The sequence below is a fragment of the Drosophila simulans genome, chromosome 3L, assembly GCF_016746395.2.
Source record: "Drosophila simulans strain w501 chromosome 3L, Prin_Dsim_3.1, whole genome shotgun sequence".
Classification (NCBI taxonomy): Eukaryota; Metazoa; Arthropoda; class Insecta; order Diptera; family Drosophilidae; genus Drosophila; species Drosophila simulans.
Genome location: NC_052522.2, coordinates 12,082,177 through 12,092,948, shown reverse-complemented (window position 1 = coordinate 12,092,948; position 10,772 = coordinate 12,082,177). Strand labels below are relative to the sequence as shown.

Sequence of the window (10,772 nt, the reverse complement as noted above, 5' to 3'; positions counted from 1 at the left end):
CATACTAAAAATATTCTAAACAATTTATAGAGCCACAAATATCCCATAATATACTTATGGGATTAGAGCCAAAGCTAAATTATATTTAAAGATTAGTTTAAAAATTCATTAACTTATGAAATGATATATTCAATAATGATATATTCAAATAAATGTTAAACATTCCGAACGCTTTTAAGCTGTTGCTGTTCCATTTGCTACAACTAACTATTTAGGATCCTAAAAGGTCAGAAATGATCCCTTCATAAAAGGTTTGAATATCAATCGGGACCTGTTAAACGATAACAAGGAAGTGTGGGTTTCCCTGTACCGAAGAAGTTTTCAAGTGAAATATGTAAATGTGCGCCGAGTTTCCGGCAGGACTAATGTAAATTTCCTCAAAATAACCGACAGAACATGCGAGGCAGCAAAAAATTAGCATACGTGAATATGTGCGTATGTATGTGTACTTGTGAACTGTAGCTTTTGCACTTGTATTGCCAGGCAGCGGAAACGGAAGTGTGTAGCACTCTCACTCACTCACACACACACACGAGCACCGGCGTACATCAACCGCACACAGGCAAACAGATACACACGCACAGAGCGGGACCGAAAAATGTGCATGACTTGTTTAGTTTGAAAAAGTTTTGTCCGCCCGAGCCACCTATTTGCCATGCCGCCCATCTTTCCTGTTTGTCTGCAAGGACCTTTGACTTTCTTTTAAAACAATTTGGCTTTGTATGCCTCTGTTTGTGTGTGCACCGTATGTGTGCGTAAGTCTGTGTGTGTGCGTGTTCGTTTGTGTGGTTGCTGACACAAACCAAATTTTAAACAAAAGAAAGCTGAAAGCATTCGGCGCTGCTCATATGAGACAAGCCAACTTAGGCTGTTGGCTAACGGAAACCGCACTCACACACACGCCCCGCAGACTCACACATACACATATACATACATATACATATATATCCTTCTAGTGCTAAGTGACTCTTGGGCTTTGTTGGTCCTTTGAAGCGGCAGCAGCTCCGAACGGCACTGAAGTATATTGTTAACAGGATATATAATACACAAAATAAAGTTTTCAGCCAAAGTTACACAAAAGTATTTTACAAGTCCTGCCGCCCGCCTTCTTTCCTTTCATTCCCTTCATCCAAAATCCCGATTTCGGTCCTGCCCAGGACCCCGAGGATGGAAACGTGCATCACCTTTCAGTCGTTTTGTGTGTTTGATTTTTGGTATTGTTTTACTTTTGTTGATTCTACGTCCTTGCCCGCAGAAAAGCAAAGTCGAGTTGAATCAAATAAAAAAAGGTCTGGCCAGCACTTTTGGGGAATTTTCGAATGGAAGTATGCAATCGTTAAATTTGTATTCTTTCTCTGAAATTTTAGTTTCGAAATATACTTAATTGGGATTTAATTTTGTAATTTAACATCCTTTTTCCGAAAGTTCATACTTGCTTCTATATAGCTCGCAATAACTTTCTCGCTCGTTTTCTACATATTTATGATATTTCCCTCGACAGTGGCTTTCATATATTGCGAATGGAATGGGCACAACAGAGGACTCCCATTGCGATCCATTTGTCAGGATACACAACTGTTCCAGAGGATGGGCAAAAAATAAACTGGCAACTGGCAAGCCTTACGAGTATTGAAGCATTCGTACGGGCCAAAAATAAATGTTTTCAAATGTTTGACGCGCACTGACAACAAATAAGCACATCCTAGTGTCTTACCAACCGCTCACCCCACACACGAGTACAACGGCACGCACACACTCTTTTTGGCCAGGATGGGCAACTCAGTGTGCGTGTGTGCGTGCGTTTAATGTCTGTAATTTACCGTTAAGTAGACAAGTATTAATGGTAGAATACCAACGGAATGCGTAGCAGAACGCAGCTCCACAAACATACAAAACAGGGCCATAAGAGTCACAGACAAGACGAGAGCAGTCAGCAGTCATGAAGGCCATGAAAAAGCGGCAGTGCACTGAGAGAAATTCGAAAAAAATCATTGGAAACAATCAAATGAAACAATCAAATGGAAATTGCAATGTTAGCTTAATATGTAGAAAAAATCACAAATCTAAAATTTGCATATTCATTTGTTTACATTTTTTCTGTACAATTACAGAAAATTAGTTAAATCATAAAAATGTTGTATTTTATACTATTTTCTAAGGTATTTTATATTCTTTTTCGAAACTTCTAAATATTTTCAGCTGATTTGTTCAATATTTTCTCGTTGTGCCATTGGCAAAAAACAAAATGGCGACTAGGACGGGGACAACATTCGTTTGACTTGACGTTGAAGTTACATGTTAACTGTGGCAGTGCCACCCCCGCAAGCACCACCCCCGCCCACATCAAGCTCTAACCACCCACCACCCACACACGCACACCAGCACAAATAAGCAATTGTCATTGTGGCGCGCGCATGTTGCCTCCCCAGCAGAGATGTCAAAAAAAGCGGAAAAAAAGAAAGCTGAGCCAAGCTGGAGCGAAAAAAAAACGGCAAGAAATTCCAAAGAAAACTCAACTTTGGATTGTTGGCATTTTTGTTGTGTGCTTTGAATGCCAAAGGGGGTGGGGATGGGTGGTTAGGGGGGGCACCATTGGGAAAATGGGGGGCTCGAAAGGCAGAAATACTTGAGCGTTAAAATAGTAGATAAGGCGAATGACAAGAGAGAACGACGACAAAACAAACGCGCCATTTTCCCTGACGTTTTGCAATTTGACATTTTACGTGATTTTGGAGCCGGGCCAAAGGATCCACTTATTTTTTTTTGTTTTTTTGCCTTCTCTGCACGACTATGTGACTTGCCATTTGCCGAAAATTACAAACTGCCAAACTGCTGGCTGCGCTTATGTAATTGAGTTCGAAAGCGACCAGCTCAACCACTGAGGCAAAAATGAAAAAAAAAGAAATAAAGAAAAGCGTAAGAAAACCCCACCCACCCAGTTCGCCCAGTCAAAAGGAGCCGAAGAAAGAAGCTGGAGCACATTTTTCACAATTCATTTCATTTAGCGGCGTTCGGTGCGAGGCAACATTATTACAAAAAATATTGCTCAAAATAGAAGAAAGCTGTGAGAGCTGCAGAAGGGAAACGAAAAAAATGGCAGCATAACTTAAGGCGCTTTCGCATAAAAACACACAAAAAATAAGCAGCGCTTTAAACAAAAAAATGAGAGAATATAAAAAAAAAAAACTGTAGCCCGGCGAACAAATGCTGCAGAATAATTTCGTTTTTTGTTTACATTTGCTCCGGCAACATTTCAAAGTCCTCGTTGTCGTCTTACCCATTCCAAATCCCACTTCCCATCCCATCCTTATCCTTGGCCATATCCTTATACCCATTCTCATCCATATCCTTAGTGGATGTGACTAGACTAAGATGGATTAAGCTCCAAGTAGAGCACCCAGGCCATTATTCTCTGGTAACTGAAAGCTCAAGAGTGGAGCGAAAGAACTAAACAATTTTTCTTGATTTCCCTCCGGTTTTTTGCCATCGTTTTCATTTTTTTGTTGTATTTTTTTTTCACCGAACAGCCATCCATTTTTTGCCTTCGTTTCCTGGCTTTGTTTGTGTCTTCGAGCATTAGAAAATAATATTTTATTCGCTTCACTTACAATTTTTCTTGTAGTGTTTGCGCTTGACTGCATCTTTCTTTCTTTTTCTTCATCTGACATCGGGGGAAGTTGCAAACCGGAAACGCCGCCATATTGCTGGAGTTGTTGATGTTGAAAAATGTTACATGCCAGAAATTGCTGGTTACCCACATGGAAATTACGTTGCATGTTTCATTGAGGAAGCCCAGTCACCAGTCACCCACCCATTCACCATTTGCCCACCAAAGTGCAGCTGTTAGCTATTGGCTGGCACTTTTTACACGACTTTCAAAGGCATTTATCGTCTGGCATTTTAGCTCGTTGTCGCCAATGTGCAGCCATGCATTCGAGCTACTAACATTTTTTGGGATGACATGGCGTATACGTGATATGTGTCATGCGACACAAATTAACAAAACTATCTTCGTGCATTTGCCTTTTCAATCTACGCTTTTTAGAGTCGATTTTTCGTAATAAAACCTCCATATATAAATGGTTTTACTCTTTCTTTGTGGACATATGTACTATATAAAGATTAATTTTTTATTCATTCCCCTTGATCTGCTTATAGGTGGTGTACCATCCTTCAATCATTTCTATAACTTTTACTTTGAAAAATTTAAAGTAATTCCACGAATTACGTGCACCTGGGTGAAGCAAACCGATTTCGACTAATCCGCATACCGGCGAAAGAATTTGCAGCCGGGGCAAACATTTCGATCACATGTAGCCCTCATTTTGCAAATGATTTTGTTGGGCCGCATAGCTCGGTTAGTTGTAAACCTTTTTGCATTTAATTTTCCAACTATGCATTCAGGCAAAAATTCGCAATATGCGCGTGAACGCAGGCCTCACACACACACACACACACCAGATACATATAGACAAACACACTCTCATCGTGGTGTAAGCCAACAAAAATCAATTTTATTTGAATTTAACAATTTAACCGTAAAACCACAGCAAGCATTTTAAACGCATTTTTAATAGACTCAAATATGTGTTGCATAAAACGCGGATCCCAGGAACCGCCAACCGGAAGGGGCGTGGCAAGCGGAAGAGGCGTGGGACGCTGGCCACGCATCGATACTTCCGCCATTTTGTTTTATTTGTTACAAAATTTGCGCATTTACAAAGCGGCCTTAAAATATCGTTTGTTTTCCTCCTCCTGGCATCAGAAGCTGCAGTCCTGTTTTTGCCGCTATTCCGCCACACACACACACACCCAATCTTCTCTTTTATTTTGCTGGTGAAAAATTAGTTTTTCCAAACACACACACACACACATAGATGGATCTGCGCGCGTGTGTGTTTGCACATTGTCTGCATACTTTCGGTGCTGGCACAAAGTCGCGTGCCTTTTTGTTTGCCATCCTGTACGCGAACAGCAAATATTTGTGCAATAAAAAGCACCCACCTACGCATCCAAGCTAAGCGGCTTCCATCAGCAGCTTAATAAGCGATTCGTCTGTGGTGCCCACTGGAACTATGTGGATAGTGGTTAGGCACTCTATAAATAGGACAGACAGTTTAACGGCTAACTAAATAGTAACTAAATAATAAATAAATAGTAAATAAGCTAAGCTTTTACTGCACATTTTTAAACCCTTCCCATTGCCATTTCCCAACGAACTGATATGAATATTGAGCCATGTATTTGTTACCTTTTTTTGTTAGCCCTTTTCCAAAGGACCTCTTGCCCGGGGATGGGAATGAAAGTGGTGACATCCGCATCCGCCCACACTGCAAACAATCGCATTGGCCACACATGTTGCTCGACCCGAAACCATAACCCCAACTGACCATGAAATGAAAGTGCATAAAGGACAATTGCACGTTGTGCGGTCGAATAGAATGGAAAACAATCGAACAAAAAAAAAATTAAGGAAAGTATGGGACTTAGGTTCCATGTAGCCAGGACAACCTAGGCAGTCCTCATCACAGGGATGGGCTGTAACTATGGTTCACTTCCACACTGCCACGTGCACCCATCTCCATATCCGAATCCACACGTACCTCATCCACATTTTGTATCTCGGGGAGCTGATGAAACCCAAGCTCGCCTTCTGCCCCGACAATTTCAACATAAATTTCGTCAATTTTTACTTGCGACAACTACGTTGGAACGCTGGGGAAACATCTGTCGCCGCTTGCAGTTCAATGGAAACATATTGGCAGCTGGGTCGGACTCTGCGTCACTCCTATATAAATACTATACTATATCCTGCTATATAGCAGCAGGAGAAGACCATGTCAGCACCACGGGATGCACGGGAGGCTATCGACGCCTTTAATTCCCGTCTAAGCCTGTTTTCTGTACAGGGTATTCTTTAAATAATTTGAATAATTCTGGTCTTGCTATTACAACTTTTAAAGGAAAATGCATTCATTTGCTGGAATCTGTATCTGTATCTGTATTGTTTCTGTATCTTGCACCTATAAATGTATATAAAGCAAAATAGCAGCTACAAAAGTGCGTTTTAGCTATATGTGGTTAGAAAACAGATTAAAGACATATTATTTATTCTATCAATATGCTGTCTAATCACCCTGTTTCGCGCCGTAACGAGCACACTTAATATGTAGCTCAAGTAGCGGCCCAGGAGGACAGGACGAACCGAAAGGAAAGCCAGGACCTTTGGCGCTGGCAGAGGCTGTGCGGCAATCTAAGAAAATGCTACAAGCTTACACACTGACACTTTGACTTCTGGCTGCGCAGCCGGACTTCTGTGCCATTTCCATTTTCTACGTGCCAGCAGGTGTGTGGCGGCCAGTCCTCCGTCCTCCGTCCCTCGTCCTTCGTCCTTGGCCCCTGGCCCAGATAGCCAGGCAGTTGGCAGGACGTTGTGAAGGTTGGGGATGAGATGAGGGCGAGGATAACAGAGTCACGGCTGAGGCAATGGAACTGGAACTGGCAGTGGCGTCACGTGGTCACAACATAAAAACGTGATGAAATTTCACAAAAATAAAAGCTCTCACCCATACGGTTCCTGGCCGACAAACGACTCACGAACCCGGAGTGACAACCAGAATGGGCAATGGCACATGGAGAAATTACATATAGAATTCAATTATGTTACATTAGAAAAATATTTATATATTATGTTACTTTATCATAGTGAAGTTTGTTCTTCATTATCATTTATCTTTTAAATTAGAAGTCTTATAGATGTGCTTAAAACATATTTCCATTTAAACCCAATCCACAATTTCTCTCTGTGCATTCGGTTATCGAATGGGTCGAGGTCTGGGCTTTTACGACCTGGGCTATGCGATTGCTTGACACGGCTAAATGCCCGTAGTGGCGTAAATAAGTAGTAAAAAATTTATAGGATTTGCGTTTTTGGGGTTCGGCCAACAGCTCCAATAGCTCCAACAGTTGCAGACGCACAACACGAGCTGGGGCAATTAATAAAAAAGGAATCGCAGCCATCACTTGACTGGGGAGCCAGAGAGCCACATTGCTTGGAGCTGCACAACCGCGACATGATAAACAATTAGAAATGTCACGAGGGCGGGGGGTCGGGTAAAAGATACTATATACAGCTGAAACCATAATAACGTAAGCTGCAAATCCACGACCCATAAGCGCAGCTCATAAAAAGCCAAAGGCAACAAACAAAACAGCGAACAGCGAAACTGAAAAAGGGGAAAGGGGCAAGGGTTCTCCGTCCGGGTTCGTCCATTTTTATAATCGCATTTTTATGATTAAGACGCATTTTATGGGATTTTAACTGCTATTATTCTCGCTTTTAACTGTCACAATAAAGTCAAACTTAAAGACAGCAAAAGCTGCACACAGACTTCCTTTGTTTATGCGGCCCATCTAAAGACCACCCTCGTCCCCGGAATCTTGGATCCCTTGAATCCGTTTTCCCCGGGAATAAATGCCTTAAATCCGAGGAAGGCACTGAAAGTTGAAAAGAATAAAAGCTGCATAAAGAAGAGACGATTCATCTCGACGGAGCAAAGTTTGTTATGCAGATTTCAAATGAGGTTTTAGTTGAGAATTGCGCCTGGTGCGATTAAATTATGCCCAGCATATTGAATGGAGTAGTGACCTCGGAAAAAATATCATCAATAGCGAACTCAGTCTGCAGTTTAGATAGTTCTTATATTTAATAGTTTTTATGAAGAAAATGCACAGTGAAAAATGTAATGGTGAATAAATAGCGCTTAATTTATTTAATACAAACAAATACTATATGTAAAGAAGCTAAGTAGCGCCATTAAATAGAAGAACAATAAGATTAAAAATATTAACTAACCCTTACATTCCATTCCATATAAAGAATAGTTAATATAGAAATAAATTAAAATTAAGTGCTTAATGCGTATTTTTGAGGGGTAGTTCAAGCTGCTGGTGCGCTTCGTCACTACGTGGACTGCAGTCCACAGTGACACATGTTTTCTTGTACATGATTCAAAACCGTAACCTTCATATTTTTCCCAAAATGTAATGTAATAATAAAATCTTAATTGTTTTTTTTTTATTTTAGTGTATGCTACTTAGCCGACTTAGCTAACACAAGTTTGGAAAAGTGAGTACCCGCAATTAATGCTTTTATGAAAAGCCCGTTTTATCTGCTCTGTTCGAAGCCAAAATGGTAAATAAATATTGTTGTAAAAATTGATGTGCACTTCGCCGATGGCTGCTCCACATTAAAGTTAACGGCTGGCCAGTTAAAAGGAAATCCGACGACGGAATGGCCCAAATGCCCGGCGACTCAGTCAAAATGCTGCGATATGAACTCTTTTTTAATGAGGTGCTAAAAATGCAGTTATTGTTGTTATGACACCAAGGAGGCCATTCGACGACCGCACAGCTCGAAATCAGTCAGGACATTAAAGGAAACTTTTTCCGAAAAAAAGGGATGCGAATTCCTCGGGCAATCGTTTAAGTTGTCTTTAAACATCGATTTGTAAATTGTTAAATGATTGCCGGGTAAATGCGCGTGGCTAATGCTCTTGGCTGGAACAACCCCCTGGTTTTCCCGACCTTGTATTTCCCTCCCCATCCATTTTCCCTATATCCCTTTTTATTCCGCTCAGTTAGCAAGGGTTGTTTTGGATCCGTGAGCCTGGGCTTTCGTATCGCATTCCAAGCATTTTCTAGCAATGCGCTCGAATTTTTTCCAACGTTTGCGAGTTTGATTTTCGATATCGCATGGGGGGGTTCCCCATTTTCCCACTTCTTTTTCCGTATTTACAACTCCCGAGGGGAGATTTCTTAAGGTCCTCGAGTCACTTGGTAGGAGGAAGCGCTCTTGGCGACCCCAAGTGCTACTCCAAGTCGAAGGGCGGAAGTCGGGCATTGAATATTCAAGCGGCGGAGATGGAGCAGCGCCTTGTTTCATTGGCGGTTTTTATGAAACTTTCTGGCAGCCATTTAGTAAAAATGTTGTCCACTGGCAAATTGAACTGGCCATTTGCGTGGGATTCCATCTTATTCCGTTCCACATTTTTTTTTTTTTGCTACTCTGACAAACAAAACACTTTGCAGCCGTAGCACGCAGCAGTTGGCAAACAAATTTGAATTTATATTAATTTATTAGCATAGGAAAAGCGCAGCTAAGTGTTAGCCGTAACTTGAATCGCCGCAGTTGACACAAAAAGTTTTAGCCACCGGCGAGAGTATAATGAAAATGAAAAGTAATTCCACAATTCTTAGCAATGAACTTGCTAATTTGAAATGTAAATTGCCGCGCTAAGCGGCGGCCAATAAAAGAATCAAATGCCCCAAAAAAAGGCCAAGCCAAGGCAAATGAATGCACTTGAAGAAAAAATGCAATTCAGTTTCATACACAGACAAGTCTTAAAAGAAAACCCAAAAAAAGGCTTAAATACTAGAGTATTCCATTCACATCAGTACAGAATATTATCAGTAAAACAAAACTTTTAGTATATACTTTATAAAATATTTCTTAAATTTTTTTAATGTAATTTTTGAGTTGATTTTAAGGACACCGCATTTTTTATTACTGTGCTAGCCCTACTAATGAGTTTTCTTTTTGTGATTGCTTGACGAAATGGTCGACTTTCTGCACATTTATTAATACACGCATTTCTCACGTCGGATTTGCATGAAGTGGGGGTCCTTGGGAAACCCAAAGCAGCGACTTCATTTTGCGTTTTAAGTGGTCCCCAAAAATATGCAGCACTTGTGTGAAATATGCGCCACAAAGCCAAAAGTGCCAGCTAGCTATGCAAAATTATGCTAATGCCAGGTGGGTAACCTGGGATCCGGACTGCTGCCTGCTGAATCCCGAAGCTGCGGGGGCATTTGGCCAAATGTCAACCGTTTTGGCAACAGCATTCAGTTAGCAGCAGAGAAACGACCCCCAGGTGCAAACGCCACGAACTTTAACACGCCCATTTGCACTTTAAAGCTCCTGTCCACAGTCACTACCCCCCACCCTTCACAGTATTTTTCTCCGGCTCCTGCTCCCGCTCCTGCTCCTGCTCATTTTCCTGCTCCAAAACGAAGCTTTGCTCACTCATAAAATGCGCATTAAACACACGCAGCTCGGCAGCTCGAAACTGTTGCCGGCTTGGCCAAATCCAAAGGATTTAGTTACGCCACAGGAGGCGGTTACTTCATGCGCCATCTTTGCATACAGACGCCCAGCGAACCGTTGGAGCGTCTAACCAGTTGTACACCCATCCAACCAACCAACCACCCACCCACACATCCAACGAACCAAACCCATCCCCACCCACTGGCACACACACACACTCCGGTGGCAACCTTTGCGCCCCAGCTGGTAACATCAATGGCTTTTTCATCCATCAAACATGGCGTCAAACGTCACGGGCTGCGAGCGCAAAAAGGCGAGCTATTGTCGTCTAATACCGCAGCGACAGCCCGGCATCCCAGCAACCTCATGGCGGCGCTGGCCCAGCAGACGGATCCCCGAACTCCGAACTCCGCAGCGCGCGATGCCAGGACTGTGAGCCCCCTAAACCAAAACCCAGCCCAACCAAAGCGTAACTCCGGTCCCAAGCTCCCGGCGGACCGCACACCATGCATCACATCACATCACTTCCGCTGCCTGCTGGCACTGCCGCTGGAGGCGAACACTGAGAGAAATCACTGTCTTATTACCATGTTAATTGTGGGATTTTATACTAAATACTAAGCAAGAAAATACTTGAATGTAAATATATAATATTATATTTCTTAAG

The 10,772-nt window shown here is 42.0% G+C and overlaps 1 protein-coding gene across 1 annotated transcript; it reads right to left on the bottom strand.

Annotated features, from left to right (window-relative positions):
- Positions 1–1,520: 1,520 nt before the first annotated feature.
- LOC27207897 lies at positions 1,521–1,950 on the bottom strand. Its single transcript, XM_016183529.3, has one exon. The coding sequence runs from the start codon at positions 1,948–1,950 to the stop codon at positions 1,780–1,782; it is 171 nt and encodes a 56-aa protein (XP_016031589.1). The 3' UTR covers positions 1,521–1,779.
- Positions 1,951–10,772: the final 8,822 nt, after the last annotated feature.

What these genes read in the sequence shown, in the direction of transcription:
- LOC27207897 (XM_016183529.3), bottom strand. Translation starts at nt 1,950, where the DNA reads ATGGCCTTCATGACTGCTGACTGCTCTCGTCTTGTCTGTGACTCTTAT.